A 22141-nucleotide genomic window follows, 5' to 3' on the forward strand; every position below is an offset into this window, starting at 1 on the left:
ACAATGTGCTCCGTTTACACTGGTATGTATTGAAACAAAACGACGCTAGGTGGCGCTATTACAAAGAAATACTGTATACTGCTACACGCAAGGAAACAGCTCTCCCGTATTCAACCCGCACACTGGAAAACAGCCTCTTGTGTTATATAATGACTAGTCATGGACATAATATTCCGGGATATCGGCTTCTGTATTGTGCGGCGCTGTGATTTTCTGACCAGGGTACCAATAAAATGGCCGCCTCAGGTACGGAGGTGACAGATTAAGCAAGGGCGTACTGAGATTCACGGCGTGTAAGGTCACGTGGAGGACGGTGGGCGGGAAGGTACAGAATACTTCCTTGGAAACCTGGTTACCAGAGTAACGCGGACAAACAGGAGGCAGAGTTTGAGGAGCCGAAGGATCGGGAAAAGCGCGGGTGTGCAGCGATGATGGTAAACCCTGACATGTTACACTCGGCACTCTAATGTCCGTGGTGTCTTCTTCTGTGTACTTGGTGTTAGGTCAATAGCATGTACGGTGTTCAAGACATTGCTGACAAGTGTTGTTCTGTAGCCCCAATTTGTTTTGCAAACAGCAGGGAATGGTAAGAATTACGGTCAGGGTTATTATCGCCTTCCTGACCAGCTCACACACATATATGTGGCAGCACGAAGGTGTGCTTTAACGCTGATTGCTGCATATATGTGTCATGGCAGGTCCCCCTTTTGCTGCAGTATTAGGCGGGTGGTCATAATGTTATGGCTAATTGGTGTGTGTATGTGTATATATTAGGAATGCAACAATACCGTTTTTTTGGTATCGAGTAGGAGTACCAATATTTTTTTTTCGGTTCTCACCGATACCAGAAGTCCCATTAAGGAAACCAAGCAGTGTGTAAAGTCTCACCACCCAGCTTCCCGATTAGCAGGGAAGCCGTCTTCATGCTCCCTCGTAACCAGGTAATGAGGAAGCATGGAGCCGGCTTTCTGGCCAATCAGGATGCCGGGAGCAGGTAATGACTCGCTGCCTGGCTTCCTGATTGGTCGAGAAGCTGACCAATCAGGAAGCCGGCCAGCGCGTCATTACAGGGCGCCAGGCTTCATGATTGGCTGGGATGCCAACTTTATGGCCAATCAGGAAGCCGGGGGTGGGTAATCATTTGCTGTCCGGCTTCCTGATTGGCTAGTTTCCAGACCATTCAGGAAGCCAGGCAGCGAGTCGTTACACGCTGCTCGGCTTCCTGATTGGCCGGGAAGCCAGCTCAATGCTGGTGACAAGGGAGCATGGCGCTGTCTTCCTGACCATTCAGGAAGCCAGGTAGCGTGTAATGACTCGCTGCCCGACTTCCTGATACCGAAAGTTCGGGTATAGGGCTAGGCATCAGAGCATATGGGTGAGTAATCGCCCAAATATTCAGTATCGGTGCATCCCTAGCATAAATATATATATTTTAAAAATGTTCCCGCTGTTACGCCCAGCAGCACATACTAACCTTTACCCCCCGCTCCGCTGTTCTGTTCACCTTCTGGCAGCAAATACATTTTCTTGTACTTCTGGGGATGGAGAAGCATGTGAATCACTTGGCTACATGTGACAGTGCTGCTGATTGGTCCAGCACTGTCACATGCGGTGGGCACTACAAGTCCTTAGCCTATCATCTTTCTGGTAGGGCTCTGAACTAACAGATTGTTGTCTTTCTCCACTCTTGGTGGCCAAACGGAGCAGTGGAGGAGTGAAAGAAAGGTACGTATGGGCTGCTGGGGAGTATTAAAATGAACTTGCTTGTATGGGCCAGGTACAAGTTTACTTAAAAGTAGAGGTGCACCGAAATGGAAATTTTAAAACCGCAACGAAACCGAAATAAAAAAAATTGTCAGGCCGAAACCGAAAATGTGTTTTATTTAAATTTTTTTAAAATGTTTAAATATTTTATTTTTTATTAACTTTATTTGTTTATATTTATTTTAATTTATTAAATATTTGTATTTTTTACTTTACTTTTCGGGTCTCCGGGGAAATATTAGGGGTCTAAACCCCTAAGACCCCTGATATTTCCCTTTTTTAAAATAGAAAAAGAGATTGAGAACACAAAGTCCTCTATGTCTTTTTCTGTATCCCCTGTTATCAATGAGTGTTCCTGTTCATTGATAACATGAGTACATTGTTTGCTTACTATAACCACAACTCTGAATGAACAGGAGGAGTTGTAGATCACTCCCATTCATTCATAATTGAGGATATAGTAAACATACCATGTCTTCAATTATGTACACATACTCAGCGATCACTGATCACTGAGTGTGTGTACCTTGCTCTTCTCTCTGACACGCTGTCACAGGAGGCTGAGTGAGCGGTGTAGAGAGGAAAGCCCAGCCTCCTGTGACAGCACTGTCTCCGCCCCCACACCACTCTGCCGGACTGTGATAGGCGGCTGAGCGGTGTGGTAGGAGACGCCTGCATTTCACTGCGCTCTCCTCCTCACAGCGCTCGGCCGGCTATCACAGTTTCTCTCCTCCCGGCTGGTACATAGAGCAGCGCCCAGCGGGGAGGAAAGAAATCAGGGATGCGTCGATGTATTGGCAGGAAAATTGCACTTTCGGCATTATGCCAAAAGTGCCATTTTCGGACGATATATTGGTGCATCCCTACTTAAAAGGGTAAATTAATATGTGCATGGCATGTGTCTGTTGTTTTTTCCGGACTTGGCCAGAGTTGGGGGTAACCAGGTGTAACGAGACGCCCGTCCATTTACACACACGGCTGCCCATAGACTAGTCTTGTGTGTCCAATCAGATCCGCCTGAAAAAACTGACAGGCAGATCCAATCAGACCACCAGTGTGAAAGGGGTCTAACAGTTTGTTGTGGATGTATACATATTGGTGCACATCCAGTCCATGCCAAACAGTGCAAATGATTGATAACATTGGTTATGAGAAGGTGTAAGTTGTAAGATTCCTAAGTTTCTTCATGTACTGCTCAGAAACAGCACCGGGCCAGTTTAAAATTCTGAGTCACTAACCCGGAAAAAAGTAGACATCATTTTATTTGGGTCAGTAGCTCAAAGTATAGAAGGGAGGGAAAGAAGGAACAGCATTGTAGAAGCAATGCAATAACCAACATCAAACTAATGTGAAATGCTCACATACATTAGTCCTTACTAGGTCTGTCTTGGTTGGGTTGTTTACTGAAAAAATCAGGGGAATGTTTGGCTTTAAACCCAAGAATAAAATATTAATTTAGCTTATGAGGTGGGAACAATGCAGTTCAGCACTGGCAACGTGCACAGGAAGTTACAACTCACTAGATGTCGGGCAGAGCCAACGGGTATTTTTATTTGTACTCTATCATACAGAGGTAACAAAACACTTTCAATGGTATATTTTACAGACCTACAGGCATCTATGGGTTTCTGTACACTTTATCTTCTCCATATCCATGGTGTATTTCTGTGTCGATTTTATCTTTTTGAATAGGTTTCAAAGAAGGTGACCTACAGTCAGAGGGAAAAGATGATAGCAGAAGCTCAACGTCAGGAATTTCTTCGGGAAGACCAGTTACAAAAATTGAACCAAGACCATCAGCTGGATGCATTGCTAAAAAGTGAGGATCGCGTAGAGAAGAAACGTTATATTAGAAGAATGCATGATGAAGAACAGGAGCGACAAATGGAAGAGGCAATTCAACAAGTAGGAAATCTGTTGGCCTTTCTTTTTTTTTGTGTGTGTAATCATTATTTATTAAATAAGAGGGGTTAGTACACAGGTTCCAATATAACATTTAAAAAAATATCACATTCGTTATAGATTTTGTTACTTAATTAAAAAGAACACTATAAGCAAATGTTTTTTCATAGATTTTAATGACCAACTATACAAATATTTAATTAATTTTGGTTAGAGCCGGTTTTCTTATTTATACATTACAATACTGGTCCCCAACCTTTTTGGCACCAGGGACCGGTTTCATGGAAGAAAATTTTCATCAGTGTAAAGAATAGTAACTTGTATTCTCATATACATGATTGCTCAGCCTCAGTGCCATATACAAACAATCGGCAGCATGCAGGGTCGCTCACTTAAGGGCCACGCACAGTAAAGCAGAAGTTCCTCTGCTGAGGTTAGGAGCGTCTTTCACAGATCTCTGGCAAGCTTCCAGTTGTAACAGGTGTGCTCCCCATCTCCTTCTCAGCTCAGCTCCCGTCCTGCCATCAGAACGGAAGAGATCACTCCATCGCTGCGCTGTGGATGGGTGAAGTGATCTGACAGGAGTGAGAGGCAGCTCAGGCATGCACAGTTCCTTGCGGCCACTTTAGAAAAGTGATGTGCGTGGCCGCTCGGAACTAAGTGAAAGCTGTGGATGTGCCCTAGATGTGACAGATGGCCGTGGGCAATTGCCCACTGGGTAAAGCGGCCCTGATGGGGAGCAGGACTGCTGAGGAGACTGCTGGTGGCTGCTGCCCAGTTCCTAATCAGGTCACGGACCGGTACTGCGCATTACACGATACCAGGGGTTATGTGGCTGTCTTCACGAGATTGGACACGGTCAAAGCAAAGCTGTAAGGACAGCCCTGTATAACCCCTCGCACTTCCTGAAAGCCTTATACACTGAGTGGCCAGTTTATTATAACCACCTGACGTTTGTAGGCAAATTAGCTTTAATTAGCTATAATTTTGCGCTGAAGTTGCTAGAGGGCCAGACCATTGTAAATAGGGAAGCAGATTGTTTACCACGACAGTAGAAGTGATTTTTTTTTTTCTGAAGATATGGGTAAACAACGCAATTTAACAGCCTTTGAACGTGGGATGATTGTTGGCGGAAGCCATGGAGTGAATATCAGCAAAACAGCAGAATTTGTTAAATGTTCAAGAGGGGCTCATTGTTAAAGTGTTTAAAGACTGGACTGTCAGCCGAAAATCTGGGTCTGAATGTGCGAATTGTGGCCGTAGGTGACTAGTCAATCTCGTGGCCCAACGGAGTACTGATGGGGTGGTCATAATAATCTGGCCACTCGGTGTATTTTGCTAGTGTCCTTTTGGAGAATAGACGTCTTCTCTCTGCTCTGAGAGAAGCAAACCACTCTATAATTTTTTTCTGGCATGATTTTTTTTAGCTGATATAGAGCCCCTGTGGCATTCTGCAGCTTCTGGATTGGTTACGGCTCAACTCTGCCTTGGTGATACCCCTGGACCAAGCCTGGATAAGATGCAGGATCTGCTTGTAATGATGCTTTGGACACTGGATCCTGCATTAGGCGTTCACCTAGGCATGTGGTTCACTGCTGTTTGCCTCAGCAATCCTCTGGACAATCCTGGGCTCCCTGTGGCCTACAGTTATTGGTCACAGAAGGCTTAACCCTTCTTGCTCTGCAGTGTATGGTTGTGAGCACATTTCTCACACACTATGGTGGCTCACAGTCGCAAGGAGAGTGAGCCAGTTGGCCCTGCCAGCTCATGCTAAGATAATGGCTCAGGCGGTGCCTGTAGTATTTCCCCTAAGGGTCCTGATTTTAATAGCCCTGACCACTGTCCCCAATCCGTGCTGCTACCCCCCTAGGGACCACCTTATCCCCTGCCGGTGCATCACCTCCTCCTCTGCCACAATGTCTGAATTTATGGAAAAAGATTTCTGTCCTTTTAGAGGCCTCAGATCGCAGGGGCCACAAGCAGATCCCATCATCCTCTCCCCCAGGGCCCATCTCTGATTTTCCTGTGACTGCTTCTGTAATTTCTAAAGAGCATAAACCAAATATCTCATTTGGTTCTGAGGATTCAGTACAGGAAGAAGTCCAATTCCCTAATATTTCATCCAAAAAAGGATACTATTTCTGCCCTTATTGACGCATTGCGGGCAAGGGCCACCAGCCTGGGCTCCTAAAAATGCCTAAACCATTCCTGTGCACTCACTTTGTGCACACAGCTTGTGTGGTATGGTGACAGGTCTTCGTCCCTCCCAAGCATTTTGCTTAGCCGTATCCTAATGAAGAGGGGTTCCTGAAGAAGTGGGCTGTCCAATTTGAGGACTCAGCTATTTCTTGTCTTAACAAAGCCTTAGAGGTCCCTGTTGAGGATGTTCCAGCATTTAGAGACCCTATGCACAAAAAGTTAGCTCTTTTCAAGGCTTTACTCCTACTTTCAGGCCCTTCTTTGTGACCCGCTGTTGCAACCATGTCAGTCCAAGCTGTCTGTCCAGGACCATGGCTTGGGACACTTAATCCATACTAATGAATCCTTCTGTCTTCCCAAAAACTGGAGCTCTTGTCTGTGGCTTTGCACTACTGTGTTAATGGGCTAGTGCACACACTTTGCCAGATATCCAGGATGGGGCTCCTTTGAGTACGTATGAGGAGGATCCTGTGGCTCAAATGTTGGTCTGCAGAGCTTCCATGCAAGTGGGGATGCTCTATGAAAGGGAATGCCTTTTTAGCTACTCCTTGTATATCTATATCAAAGAAGTTATGAGGTCGGGGTAGAAAAGTACCCTCTTGCCCTGGAAAAAAAAAAGGAAAAACAGAAGAGGAAAGGTTTCAGGGTCTACGCAAAACCTGTCCATCGTTCCTGAAGGAAAATGAGGCACCTGTCCTATTTAAGATCTTAAGATTCTCAACAGATTCCTTTTGATAAATGTTTTTTGCGTGTAATCTGTCCAGCCAGAAGCCTCCCTTTTGAACCTTGTGTATGACCTGAATCGCTAGTTGCATTCTTTTGTTGCTATCACCTCTAAGAGGTGAGTCTCCGAGTTTGCAGCCAAGGATAAGGTTGTTTTTAAGGTGGTTTCTTCCTTCCACTTTCCCCTTCCCTGTCATGGCGCACTCAACCAGACCATTCAGTACTTCATGGGCTATTGAGCATCAGGCATCTGTTTCTCGGATTTGCAAGACTGCCACCTAATCTTCTTCTGTTGGATGGATGTTAGCGTTTGTTGTGTTGTCCTCCCCTAGGTTGGACTACTTTTTGTTTGGTCCATGGTTCCAGAATGAAGTTATGTGTCCTGTAATGTTTAATTAAGAAAATAGGATTTTTGTCTTACCTATAAAATCATTTTTTGGAGTACATTACAGGACACAGGTCCCTCCCCTTTGCTTCTAATGATGCACTCCTATTGCTTGCTAAAAAAAAAAGTAGGTTTGCTGTTAGTTTTGAAGGGTTACATAGGGCCATCATTACAGTTTGCTTTGTTTTGCTTTGTCCAATCTCCTGAAGGCAGCTGCATAACCCAGTCACTGGGTGTAATTACGGCCTTGTTCACACCAAGCGCGTTCCAGGAGCAGTTGCAGACCAGATCAAAACTGCGTCCAATGTATTCCAATGTTATTTTGGGCTCTAGTACACACCGCAGCGTTCAGTTCCAGAGCATGTAACAAAAAACTGCAGCAAGCCCTATTTTACCTGCTCTGGAACGCATCAAAAACGCATGCAGACGCCATGGAACGCACTGAAAGCCCATTCTAAACTAAAAAAAATATTATTATTTTTTTAACCAAAAACGGCCCGGAACGCATCAAAAAACATCTTTTTACTTTCCTTAAAGATAAGTTGTGAATATTGTGTGAGTTACTTTGTGAAAGGAATGTATAGATAACATCATGATTATTTTTTTATTTTTATTTGTAGGCAGAGGAAACCAAAAGGCTTAAAGAGCTACAGCTGGAACAAGAAGAAAGAATGGCACAGGAACTGGCTCGGATCAAGCATGAAAAGCTAAAAGATGAAAAACTGAGGCAACAAATTCGAGAGAACAGGTAGTTTATTGAATGATGCATAGATGTTTTTCTCTCCTAGTTGTAATGCTGTTTTTTAGTTGATTTAACAAAAAAAATATTTATATGCAAGACTTGCATTGCATGTGCATACACTAACTTATTTATAAGATACTGTGCTGTTTTCCAGCCTGGAGCTCAGAGAATTAGAGCAAAAGCTGAAGTCTGCCTACCTGACTAGAGAGCGAGCTGCACAAATAGCAGAAAAAGAGGTTCTGAAATATGAGAAAATGGTAAGTCATCTTATTTTCTACCTTTTGATGAAGAGGACATCAATCGTAGAAAATAAACGCTGCCCTTATTTTGTGCTTTATAGTATTCATACCCTTAGGAAGTCATGCATTTCAAAGGTTTTATACAAGGCAGCCCAGACATTGTATACAAAGGAACAGTATTGCTGTTGTAAAGTTGAACTCCAGAGGGATATATAAAAAAAAAAACTTTCAAAAATGTATCCATATTAATGGGGGTGGTAATATTGTTAGCGTGCCTGCCGTACAGTCTTACTCCTACTTTATATATTATTTCCGCCATGTATGTTCACTTTAAAGATTACCTTTTGTCTCCTGGATTGCCAAGAGGAAAAACTGTAATGAGCACAACCAAATATAGTCCATTTTAATAAATCCAAACATATTGAAATTGCAGAAAAATATTTTAGAACAGTGTATGCAAACGATGTCTAGAAGTAAGTCAGAAATAGAAATGTATATACAGTCCATAGATAACAACATATTATAATACAAAGCTAGACATGTTCCTGGATCAATATATCCAGAGTTCTTTAAAACATTTCTCCCGGCTTTTTCTTTACTGTATTTTATAACACAAGTACATTTTCCCTGTATGAAAGTGTTCATGATTACTAGATTTATCAAACACATAATTCCTGACCATAGCCACTGCTAAGCCAGCAAAAAAGGCTCCCACCTTTATGGAGCATGGTGGTGCAGAGACTTTAATTGAACATGAGCACATACACTGGTCCCACCACAGAAATGTAAGGAAATATATTTAAAGTGTATGTCAAGGCATAATTAAGAAAGAAAAATGTATTAATCGTACATCACTGAACCTGTTCCCTGTTGGGGTTGTTGTTCCTTGGGCCTGTTAGCCGCTGTTTGCTGTGTAGCCCATGTCCCTGGTGGACTACTTTTGAATACCCTCGTGGTTTAAATAATTTACCTCCCTGTGTCTGGTGATGTACGATCAAGAAAACAGGAGTTTTGTCTTACTTGTACAATCCATTTCTTGGAGAACGTCACAGGACCCTTCTGGCTGTATTATGTGATCCACTGTGTACTGCTTGCTACAATACTGAAACAGGCTGGGAGTGGAAGGGGTTATACAGGGCTGTCCTAACAGCTCTGATTTGCCTGTGTCCAATTACCTGAATGAGGCTGCACTACAACTCCTTGTGATGTACTCCAAACAACATTAATTTTACAAGCTGAAAAGCATGCTATCTCTGTAACACATAGACATTTGCTCTTGTTTTATTCCTTTAAACGTGCTGCAGACACAGAAAAATGGAAAAAGTACTTATACCTGTTCTATCTCCGCCTGTGTTTGGAGTTTTTGGAAACCCTGGTGCTTGGTAAGGCTCCTGTCCACAGAAATAAATATACTTGTAATCCAGAAAGTGGCTCTATGCTTCAAAACAATAATAAACAAACAGCTCACATAGTACAAACCATGGCCACGTTTCAGCCACTAAGGGCTTTAATTTGTATATTATTGCGATAAAGTTTTGAAACCAGGAAGTGTGTGCCGGGTTACAAGTATATTTGTTTCTGCGTACAGAAAAATAGCCATTGATGTGCCAGAAATATAGAGAATTCCTACCTTCCTCTGACACTACAACCTGGTGTATTACTGACTCTTCCACTGAATTCCAAAGCACATGGTGTCAGCTGTGCCTACTTCATTTCATGTTGCATTACAAAGAACACAGACCTCTCCTCATCTCCATATACCCTCCTTACACAGGCTAAAAGCACAGGAAGTTATCGGCACACAAGATTTCTGGCAAAGGCGGATAAAACAAAACACTTTCAATGGTATATATAAGTTCATTGTTAGGGTGTTTGCAACCTTTAACCACTTGCTGTCCGCCCATTGTAAATATATGGGTGGATGACCGACTCTTCCCAGCGCGTGCACGTACATGTACGTGATTTTTTTTAAATTTTATTTTCTTCCTGCTCGTCCTGCGCCAGCAGAATCCCGCTGGGAATGTAAACAGCCGGTAACGGCTGTTACATACAAGCGTTCGGCTGGCTCTACAGCCGGCCGATCGCTTGTATGACACTAAAAAGTGTGAGCCCCCCTCCGCTACTGCACCCCCTTTCCTCCAACGCCACTGCCAGTTATCCTATCCAGTTGTCTCTGCTTCATCAGCTTCTTTGGGGGTCCCAAGGTGACAAATGTTGCAGATCACCGCGAACGTGGGGATTGTGACCAATAACTTTAGGGCCATCAGTCACTGATAACACTAAACTGGTAAGCGGTAAAAGCTTTTAAAACGTCGCCTATGGCCAATTTTAGGCATGGTCGTTTTTTGTGATTTTTGCAGGTGCACACAATTTTAAGGCTTGACATGTGTGGTGACTTTTTATCCGACGTGACCCCGACTTTTATGTTTTCCCAAAAATTGGGTAATAATAAATGTTTCATAACCTAACGTAGGGAAACCCAGTGGTGATTAAATACCACCAAAAGAAAGCTCTATCTGTCCCTAAAAAGTGGTAAATATACATCTCAAGTAATGGACTCGTGTGGATATCAATATATTTTTTGTTGTTGTAATATTCTTTCTCTGACCTGAAGACTTTTGCATACTGAACAGAAACGTGAAGCTGAAATAGCTCATAAAATGAAGGAGGAACATGAAAGAGGTTCAGAGGAGGAACTGGCCAAGGAAACCAGGCGCTATCAGGAGAAGCTTCATTACCAGAAGGAGCTGGAAACACAGCTGGAAGAAAAGGAGATGAAGAGGCAGGAAGCCTATCAGGAGTTCCTGAGAGAGAAGATCCTGGTAGATGAAATTGTCAGGAAGATTTATGAAGAAGATCTAACGTAAGTACCGTAAAATAATTGTGTGATGGCCATTCTAAAGAAAAAGTGTGTATAATATAGAGCTGCAACAATTATTACGATTAAAATCGACGATGGAAAACGTTGTCAACGTTTTCCATCGTCACAATAATACATTATATACAGTGCAATGCAGAATACCAGCAGCTACAGAGGATTACAAATCCCAGCAATAGTACATTATAGTATAATGTACTATTGCTGGCATTTGTTGTATTCCTCTATAGCTGCTGGTATTGTGCATTGCACCGTATAATCATTATACAGCACACTGCAGAATACCAGCAGCTATATGGGACTACAAATCCCAGCACTCATACATTATATACAGCGCAATGCAGAATAACGCCAGCTACAGAGGACTACAAATCCCAGCAATAGTACACTATATAGTATAATGTACTATTGCTGTGATTTGCTTTATTCCTCTATAGCTGCTGGTATTCTGCACTGCGACGCTGTATAATGTACTACAGATAATCCTCGACTTACCTGTTTTGCGACCACTCACACTTACGACCGTCCTCCGAGCGACCTCGCGCGTCAGCGTCAGTGCGACGTGTTGCCGGTGAAAGTGACGTCCTCTGATCTTCACTGCGGGTCCCGGTAAGTATTTTCATTGCCCGATGCACAGTACACAATTCGTTTAACAACCTGGTCGTAGGAACGGAACTCGGTCGTTAAGTGAGAAATACCTGTATATTGCACACCACACTTTTTTTTTTTTTTTACTTCCACTGCTCCAAGCTTGCTCCCGTGATGGACTACAATCTCAATACAAACTAGTAGTCCATCACTGGAGCCTTTTTTTAAAATCCGATTAATCATACTTAATAATCGTCTAATCGATTTTGAAAATAATCGTTAGCTGCAGCCCTTGTATAACATGTATGAGCAGCATTTGTAAAGAGCATTTTAGAGAACAGTAAGCAATATGTGCACCTAAACTGCCCATATAACGTATAGCTGCTGTAATTTTAGAAAAACATCACTGTAAAAACACACCAACAAAAAAAACAACCTTTTCCCTCAGTCTGGAGATGCTGGAGGAGAGACAGTCTGAGTGGAGCAACCAGGATTCTAACAGAATAATATACAAGTCTTGTGTGTGACTACAATGCTCAACTGAGAAATGATTAGGCATGAAGCAGGATGAAAATAATATCTTCCCATGAATGCAATTAGATCCTCGCCTGCAGCACAAAAGCTGTGTCATCATGCGCAGTGATTCCCCCATAGACTTGAGTGGGGACATATTGCCATAGTAGAGACACTCTGAACACAGCCTTACTTAGGTGTTTAGGGACTCACTGCTCAGATATGTCCTGGAATAGGTAAACATCTAAGGAGGCTAAAGCTGACATAATGAGGAAAGTAAGGAGCTTGGTTTAGGTTTTTCTAGGATAGTTTAGGTTGGGAAACTAAGGAAGGTGGACTCTTTTTTTTTTTTTGCCTTTTTAAAATATTCATTTTGAATGCATATTTAACGTGTGAAATGATTTATATCAAACAACCAGCATGTTATGCCAGTGGGTGTATTTACCAGACCGGCTCTATTTTGGCTGTTACTGATATATTTTTCATGTTCTTGTCTAATCCATAGACAATCATTCAATTTGTGTAAGTCAGTGGTGCTCCAAGGGAACAGGTGGAAGCAGAGCCAAGGAGAAAAAAAGGGTATAAAAGGCCACAACACAGATCCTTCAGATAGTAGTGTTCCGTATCAAGCGTATAAATGAAAAGGTGTGGTAAATGTATACTCCATAAGGTTGCTGGATACCCATCCTAGGGTCAAGCAACCTATTACGTGCTTGTGGAGAATACGACTGTCTCTACTCGATGGTAGCCGGAGAGTCCTGCTCTGTGTTCAGCTGCAGTTAGGTTCTGATGGGAGCTATGAAGCCCCAAAATGGAACCAATGTGTGTAATAAAGTAAAAAAATCAATGCTGACATTTTATGGGGGGGGGAGCATAAACAGAGAGACATTTCCTTGTACATATGGTATATATCCACTATTCATGTGCAGGGTAGAATACCTTAGGCAATTTGTATCACAATTATTGGTCCAGTATGGGGACTTAATATGAAACTGTACTCATACAGCCATACCCACATATCACTACAGCATAAATCATTGCTTATGCTGCCCTCCAGTCTCTATATAACTGAAGACATAGGGCTTCATTTATAAAACTTTTTTCCTATACCCATCAGTGGGATGAACGAGCACTACTGCTGTGTGAATGGCATGCACCCAGTTATACGCCGGGAGGAAGTCTTATAAATCAAGCCCATAGTGTATTAGGCGTCACACAGAGCTGACTTATTTATATACACATGATACGCTCACATTGAGGCCTTGGCATAATCCCCCCATAGTGAAATGTATTACTCTAATTTTGGAACATTTATTAAAAGAGAAGCACTTGCTCACCCCACAATTTTTATTTCTAAATTGAACACTTGCAGAACACATAGAGTATATGTTTTAATTGGATCACACTATATACATGGACACTAATAGTAGTGGTAGCTTTGAAAAGACATTTCAATTCAAAGTTAACCTATATTGTGCAGCACCCAGTATACATGCAGTTTTACACTTAACATTTTATGAATTTTACCCTTCATTACTATAACTAGAGCACCTTCTTACCACTCTTTTAAATTACATTTTTTATATATAAATACCTTTTTAAACCAATACGGTCACCCTAAACATGATTTTATTCATAATTTTAAGTTTTTCCTCCAATTTGATGTACACCTTTTTCCTGACCAAGTGGCCACCAAGAGCCAAGCAACACATTGATGGTGTGTTTTAACCTGTAAACATTGACCTTCCTGAATAATCTATTTGGAAGAACCTTTTTATTTAACGGGCACCTCAGCTGACCACATGTTGGTTTTATTTTGGGTAGAAAATAGTAAGTTCCTCTGCACTCCTCACAGCGCTCCCGGCCCAAGTACTTGTAGTGGCGCTCGCAGTGACAACCACGGATGGCACCGTGATTGTCGCGATTGGAAAGCAGAAATCACCAGCACTCAGTAAAAATCTTTGATGTCCATTTTAATCGGACCAATCGTCAATTGTCATGTATAAATAGCAACGTTTCGGGACCGCACAGGATCCCTTCATCAGGGCGACAATGTAACAACGGTTTTATGTTAGGGTCTTATCCCTTCTACCTTTTGATTTATGTTTCATTATTGACTGGCATCCTAAATAAATAGTGTGATTCCTCACAGATCAGGAGACCTACTGGAACATTGCTAATATTCCTCATTCCATCAAGAGAATTGCTAATTCTCTAATTTTTTTTTAATTTGCCTGAATATTTCCATAAAGATCTGTAGGAAGTGCTGACAATTACGGAATTATTCCGACAATTGTGATTTATGAATTGTGATTTGCAGCAGATTGAGAGTCTGTGAAAATATATTTAGCAAAACAAACAAAAAATGCTATTCCTCTAATATAAGAATCAAGTTTGTCACAACTCTTGCTGTCTTTTTACAAGGTCCAGTATAAATGAACATTTACACGGTTACAAAAGTTGTTTGTCTGGTGCAGGTGACGGGTCATAAGCCTCCCTTACTCTATCCAAATTGGGGCAAAAAAAGCTTTGCCTTCATTTCTACTTTGTCAGCCTTTCTCAACCTTTTTACCTCCTGAGGAACCCTTAAAATCATTTTATGGTCTAATGGAACCCCTACTAAAAATGGCTGCAATGGCAGCTCACGTCACATTGGCATGATCAGTAAATTGTACAAATTCTTTAAATTAAATAATAAAGAATGTGACATTTAGAATTTGACACCTATGGCAGATCAGATTTTAACACACGCCTGCTGTATACCCAATTAGTTTTAGTAATATATCTAAACATAAATAATAACCAAAAGAGAATTGTGAGGTGTCTTAACATTAGTGGCCAGTGTAGATGTAACCCTGTGTGTTGGTGGTCAGATGACCGTCTTGCATTGGTGGTTGAGCAGGTGGGGGATCAGTTCTCCATTGCTTACTGCTCAGGGAACCCCTAACAACCTCAGGAGGAACTATAGGGTTGTACGGAGTACTGTGTAGTGTGCATGGAGGAATCTGTATGTCCAGCATGACTTTTACACACACACTATCTAGAACCAATAGACATAGATGCACAGCAACAATATTCTTAAGGCACCAGCAGATGGCAGAGGTGTACAGAAATACATTTTATTTTATTTTTTCTTAATCAGTATTAAAACATATCTGTCTGAGGTAATAGCGTGTATACTAAGTGGCGCGTTTCTGTATGCAAATCGGTGACATATTGATGTAAATGGAAAACGCACACAAAAAACATGCAAAATAATTGTGTTGCGTGTTTTTTATTGAGTCTATAGGGACAAATTGCGCTGATCTGCTCAGAAAAAGGTTCATGCATTTTTTTCCAGCAACAGGTGTTTTTTTATGCATGACTCTACGCTTAGGTGTGAATGGGGGCTATAGGGATACATTTTATTTTTTTGTCTGCTGTGCGTTTCAGCGTGCACAAATACATGTGACTAAACGCCGTAGTATGAACAGAGCCTTACAGTTTCAATTTTGTTACATGTTAACATCATTCTAGACACTAAGGGGTCTGTTTATAATTGTTTTCACACAAGTTCACCCAGGATTCACACTTTTCCCAATTAAATACAGTTAGAGAAAATGGAATCGTTGGTGAATCTTGTGTGAAAACCTTTATAAATAGACCCCTAGGAGATGGTTGGTAAAAGTGTTATTTAGTTATTGCTCCGCATATCTAAGATTTATTTTGTTAGTGACCATTTACTAAGCTGGCTACACATGATGGGCGGTTGTTCTGCAGTATGGATGTATTGGATATGGTTATGCAACATTAACAACTTGTATAAGATACTAATGGCCATGGCAGATTATCACAAAATGTCAGTCGGGGGGATAGAATATTTTGGGCAGGTGATACGTACGCGTTTAGGCACAACTAGAAGAAGAGGTAGGGGGGAAATGTGCCAGCGTTCTGCCAGGCCAAACACAAATCAATATGTCTGTTTGGCTGATATTGAGGACATAATTTGGGCGGTACCATTGGTGAAGCGGAACTTGACTATAGCAGCCATGTGGATGACTGTTGTAGCAATGATGGGAATAGGAGTACAGAGAAGATCATATATGGCTGCTAGTTGCAGAGATCTTTACTATACAACAAACAGATGGAGTCATTGGTTACAAAAAAATGTGAGTGCCCCCTCAAAGACAGCGTGTGACCCCCTTGGTGCTCGGATTCCTTATATTGTTTATCAGATAGATAGACTGTTGGGTGGAGATGAGGAGGGCACAGCAGTCGTGGTACTTATTGGCATCTCTGACAAAGCTTCAAGTGGAGTTTATTGAAATGGGAGCAAACTTGGGACTAGGGATTCCAAGGTAGTATTTTTAGATCTACTGCTAGTGCCATTCACTACACCTGAGGTGCAGCAAGGGGAAAGTAAGTACATGGGAATAGGTGCAGGAAGAAAAAGTTTGGGCTTTTAAAGAACAGGCACCAAGTGATGGCAGCCATTTTGTTATTTGGCCATAGAATGATTGGAAGGTTAGAAGAGATTATGGACTAGGATCTGAAAGGAGGGAGAGGGCAATGGACTTCTAAATTGTGAAATAGAGGGACATTGTGACATTAAAAAAAATAAAATGTATAATTACAAATGCCATCATTCTCCCAAACAAAGCTGATGAAATGCTTCTGAAAGACAAAGATGATAACATAGTGGATATAACAGAATCTGTGGAATCTATATCAATACACAAAGAAAGTAAAAGCTATGATGTACTAGGGACCCATTCACACGGCGACTTGCACTATGCCGCACTGCATCAGTGCAGGTCACTGCTAAGACACAATTGTTTTCTATGTGTCCCATTCACACTAGAACACAGTGGGCGGTACACTGTGATAAATGGAAACGTGCTGCATTTTATTGCAGCGCACTGGATCACACCGCAGGTTGCCACACGGGAGCGCAGCGGACCTGAATGAAGTGTACACATTTTACACTCCACATAAAGTTAAAGAAAAAGTGGTTTAGTAATACTGGATATGTCATTCTTTTTTGCACACACGGTATATTCACACACCAGGGTTAGGAGTCGTGTAGTACTATAAACATTACATTGATGTCCCTCACTCCATAGTCCTGTTGCTGAGGCAGCCCGGCTGCACTTTTTCTGCTTTCTTTAGCGAGCATTGTACATATTGGCAAATTGGCAATACTTTATCTCTAAATAACCAGCGTTCTAATGTTTACCTATTTTTTATTTCAGGGAAAGAGAGTTAAAGCTGGAAAAAATGAATGCTACTAAGAGATACATTGAAGAATTTAAAGAACAGCAGAACACCTGGAGAAAAATGGAAAAAGAGAAAATGGAGAGAGAAAATCAGACAATTCGGGCCTTTGCAAATATGCAGCAGAGGAGAGAGGAAGATCGCATGGCCTATATTAGAGAGCGGGAGGACAAGAAGAGAGCCATCCAGGACATGGTACCAATTACTGCCACTCCTCACTAAACTATTTACAATGTATGCTTAACAAGTGCAGACAAGCACTTCAGAGCTCACCAAAATTTATTTCTTCAGACTACATAGAGGAACTGATTTAGGGTGTCATTAGAAGAGATTTGTCAAATAATAAGTCATGGGTTGCCAGATAGAGTTATTGTTGTGTGTGACCCTGCTGGGAATTAGACACTGACCACCATCATTAAGAAGGGAAATCTCTCAAACCCTTAAAACGGGCAACCACTGCTTCCATGATGGTGCAGGTACTTACTGGTGCTGTTATGCACAAGTACTAAAGTAAGCACTTAACCTTAAAGGAGAACTATGGGGTAAGTTTTTTTTTTCCCCATAGTTCTCCTAAGGGTCACGGGAGGACATAAACTAGCGTTCTCCTGTGACCCAAAGCTCAGTATATCGCGAGCTACTGCTCATGGTATACTGAGACCGCAGCCAGGACGGGTCCCGAGATTACTGTCGCAATTCACCCTGCTGCGTGAGTAACAGCTTGCTCTGCCTATCTAGAGCCAGAGCCAGCTGTACCCTTCCCCGTCTGTTCCGCCGGACGTTCCGTTCCGGCGCTGGAGAATCGGACAGGGGAGGGGGGAATCCCTGCAGGGAGCCGTGAGTGACAGTCACGGCTCTCTGCAGGGACGTGAGCGAGCAACAGTATGTGTTCTCTCACTTCCCGATCTACTGAGCCAACGTGTGACAGTTTCATTGTCACAGGTCGGCTCGAACTTTGAGGATAAGTGAAAATCACTTGCCTCATAGTTCTCCTTTTAGAAACAGTGGAGTTCAAAGCAAACACATCTCTTCCTGTTGCTTTGTAGTTCTTCTCTTCCTGCCTCCCTTTTGGCTACAGAGTTAAATAGGCCCAATAGGAAACGCAGAATGGGGTACATCACAGGGGTGAGTAGGAAGAGACTTGGTTCTTTTACCTGTACATGCTTTATAGGACAAACTGGGCACTTTACAAAAAAAAAGTAACTGCAGCCCCTGGCCGATGCCTCCACTATTATGGAAGCAGTTGTTGCTTGTGGCCGGAAAGTTAAACAGCGTGGATGGAAGAATCCTCCCTACTGAGTTAATGTATTCTGACCGTAATGCTGAGTGGCTGCAGTGACTGTTTGGCCGACAATTTTCCACCCGGGCTCCTTCAACAAACGAAAAAACTGATTTCTGTTGAGTGGAGCCGACGGCCACATAAAGCTCAAAGAGTCCTGCTGACTCAAGCAGTTAGGTTAGCTACCTAATGCCTTCCATCATACCTACAAGGCTATTTCACTCCTCCTTTGGTATACTCTCCATATGCAGCTCAGCAGCTGGTCATAAAATAAAACCGCAATGAAATCTCATGATTCAGGTTATGGAGATTAATTGTTACAATCCTTAGCTCAAGAAATTGTGACAAAGAATTCAACATTTGCTGTTTGATCTAAATGTCAGTTTTAGAAAGTGTGTAAACCCCCATGGGCTCAGGGGGATGTGTACATGGCATGAGGATATTTGATCTATTCTAGTTGTGTACTTGTTGTATAATAAGTAATTACTGTGTGTTTTTACCAGCTTGCAGATCATATTCACAGAGAACAGCAGCAGAGAGAAGAACTCGATCAGATGCGAGAAGAGCTCTACCTGGAAGAACAAGCCGAGCAGGCCAGACAGCAGGAAATTGTAAGTCACAGAGGTTACTTCCTTCTGTAAGTCCGAAAACTTTCCTAGAGTGTCCAAAGTCACCATCCATTGGTCTGTGGGGCACGGCAGACATCCATGGACCGCCATCATTGGGGAAAAAGTTATTTTGAGTTTTTAGACAGTTGTGTATTGTTTTCCCATCTCTGTGGAGCAGTAATTGAGGTATTGAGTTATGTATTAATGAGATGCATGCTGGCACTGTATGAGCGTGTCAGTTGGGGGATTTATTACAGACATCAGATTGTTTCATAACATCTGAGATATCTGTGGACTTCTTTACTGTGTTAGTTAATTTTGTTGAAGAATGCATTGATTTCTTTTTTCCCTTTTAAGTGATAGTTTGTGGTGGCAATCTGCTACATATAAAGTATTGCCTGGTGACCAACCCGTTTTCAGATTTGCAAGATTAGTGAGGCCTAATAGGGGATTAAAGCATTTATTGTTCAGGGACGTTTGCCTTGAGGGAGGTAATGCACATTAAGAGGATAGTGCAAATGCTGCTTTTATGCCCAGTAACAAGACTCTATCTTCTAACATGTTCATTGACCTTCCCAGTAACAGTTCTTAGCAAGGTTATTTATGGAGGTCTGGACTTACTATCATCTCAGAGGATAAGTACTTCAATGGGAATCTTCCAACTGCTTCTTATACATCTCACATTCTGGTGGAAAGATCTTCGAACCTCAAATTCCAAGTGCTGCAGGGAATGTCGCACATTGTGCTAGAGTTTGTATTATTGTCCATTAAAGGAAATACAGGAGAGAAGTGATGATGATCTTCTGAGTTTTATAAATGACCAGTTGCACTAATGACCATGTAAGAAGAGTGACCCTGCTGCTGGCAAAAACTCACCAGTGACAGAATCTCTTTCCAATGGAGTCATTCCCTCACTAGCCAGACAAGCAGGACAACCTTCTCTCACTGCTCCCTTCCTAACTATTGAAATTCTGCAGTATCTGGGCCAGCAAGAGAGTGATTCCATTAGGGGAATTGCATGACCTTTGTTATGCTAGCAAGCAAATAGAATTGAGGGCACACAGAGTTATGGTTTTGTCTTTTGAATGTTATGTTGTCACAATCATTGGAAGACCAAGTACAGAGCCAGCTTATACCTATTACGTTCCTAATAGCAGTTCATTGTGCTTGTATACATTTGAAATATGATAAAAGTAAAATGTTACTCTTGTGTGTCTTATTATCCGGCCAGCAGGTGTAGTACAAGGCTCTTTCTTTGCTCTCTTTCTTTCATTGCTCTCTCCAGCTACCATATGTGAGAAAACAGGGTGATATTTACAGAACTGGAGAAGTCGCAGAAATGACTCTTTTTTTTATTAGACTACTCAGTCTGGAGATTCAGTGAGCTGGGTCTGAATTGGAGCTAAACCTGTCTCTTTAGATAACCCAAAGTGCTTTGGGAATCTTTTGTCATATATAAAATGTTTATGCATACAATGCTAGTTTTACAAAGTAAAAAGAAACAAATTGACTGAAAACTATTATAGTTTCCCTTTTAAAAACGGATGCACTTTAAAATGACGATACTTGTGCTATCCTACGCATCCAGAACGCACAATTAGCCATTTTGGGATGCGAGAGTGGGCATGGCCAAGCAATGAATCCCTAGTGGTAATCTGTTTTTGCATGTTTGAGGATGGAAAAAAACTACCAGTCATAAATAAAAATGTCTTCCTTCGTCTATTACACTGGATTTGCAGTCGTTTCTTGCTGCAGCATATTAATGTGAAAATCCCTCACTGCGGTCTGGGTTGTAGTACTTTTTAGAGAGTTTGATAACCATTTGTTTAACGTTTTGTAGGAAGAGTTGGAAAAGAGAATTCGCCAGCGTCTGGAGTTGCAACAAACCTTTGAAGAACAAATGGCTTTTAAGCAAATTGTTCAAAAAGCAGCAAAAGAGGAAGAGGAAGCTTTCACACAAGCTATGCTGGCAAAGTTTGCTGAGGATGACAGGATCGAGCAGATGAATGCTCAGAAGAGGAGGATGAAACTGCTGGAGCACAAGAGAGCAGTGGAGAAACTGCTGGAGGATCGGCGTCAACAGTTCATTGCTGATAAGGTGACAATACATACTTTACTTCATTCAACGCAGAATTCAATTTTCAAACTAATTGTAGGGACTGTATTCCTCTAATCATACACAAACCCCCTACTAAATATCGATGGGCATATATAGGGGTAGTAAACATGCTGATCTCTCCACATGTTCCGATGAAATTATATGAAATAAACAGGCAAGAGGAAACTTCTAGAACTTGATCATGTATTTACAAGAAGTTCTAGTTCTACAATTAACATAAGATATAAAACATACTATTACTAAGTTCAATAAAATGAAAGCCAGTATAACGAGCATGAAACAGTCTGCAATGGGTGTTACATGTTCTCAGTCACAATAAATAAATATATATATATATATATATAAGAATATTTAAGATCTGATCTTGGTTTCAACTTCAAGACTTGCATTGGTTTGATGGCTACTTCCCATGAGTTGGCAATAATCTATATCTATCTGCATTTCATAGTGGTCACTGCCAATTCTTTCAGTATAGGAAGTTATTGCATATAACTTTGCACTGCTAATGTCATGTGGCGTTATGATGGGCCACACCTCTCAACAACAGACTTTATTTTATGAGCAGCAATCAAGTTTAGGAGACCAGACATAGGCTAGTTATGAGTTTCATGCATTGATATGAAATGGACTACAGTACTACCAATGTCCATACACAGGCCATTCATCGTTGAATGAGACTGTGGTGAAATTTGTTTATAACTCTAAGCCCTCATTCAAACTAGAAAAGGCCAGCCCGTACAGCTCCATGCGGCTGTATCACTCGGCTCCAAGGAAAGAAAAGTGGCTGCGTGTGATTAGTACGCAGTCCCCGTCCTTCTCTATGGGAGTATGTGGCCGTACGCCCCCCTACACTCACTCCAAGTGCAGCTCCGTACGGGTGCGTGTTGCCTGGCTTGGGAGCAGCGTACGAGTACGGACACCCGCACAGACGTGCAGGGAGGGCGAGCGTAGG

The 22141-nt window shown here is 41.9% G+C and overlaps 1 protein-coding gene across 1 annotated transcript in view; it reads left to right on the forward strand.

Annotated features, from left to right (window-relative positions):
- Nucleotides 1-423: 423 nt before the first annotated feature.
- MNS1 (meiosis specific nuclear structural 1) overlaps nucleotides 424-22141 on the forward strand; it is a 25202-nt gene continuing 3484 nt past the window's right edge. The window contains exons 1-8 of the mRNA XM_018557567.1: nucleotides 424-434; nucleotides 3457-3669; nucleotides 7594-7721; nucleotides 7870-7972; nucleotides 10588-10817; nucleotides 17165-17381; nucleotides 18966-19073; nucleotides 20911-21168. Coding sequence (XP_018413069.1) covers nucleotides 429-434; nucleotides 3457-3669; nucleotides 7594-7721; nucleotides 7870-7972; nucleotides 10588-10817; nucleotides 17165-17381; nucleotides 18966-19073; nucleotides 20911-21168 — 1263 coding nt within the window. The 5' untranslated portion in view covers nucleotides 424-428. The remainder of the gene's footprint in view (nucleotides 435-3456; nucleotides 3670-7593; nucleotides 7722-7869; nucleotides 7973-10587; nucleotides 10818-17164; nucleotides 17382-18965; nucleotides 19074-20910; nucleotides 21169-22141) is intronic.

This window comes from Nanorana parkeri, unplaced genomic scaffold (genome assembly GCF_000935625.1).
Source record: "Nanorana parkeri isolate BGI_ZX_2015 unplaced genomic scaffold, ASM93562v1 scaffold290, whole genome shotgun sequence".
Lineage (NCBI taxonomy): Eukaryota > Metazoa > Chordata > Amphibia > Anura > Dicroglossidae > Nanorana > Nanorana parkeri.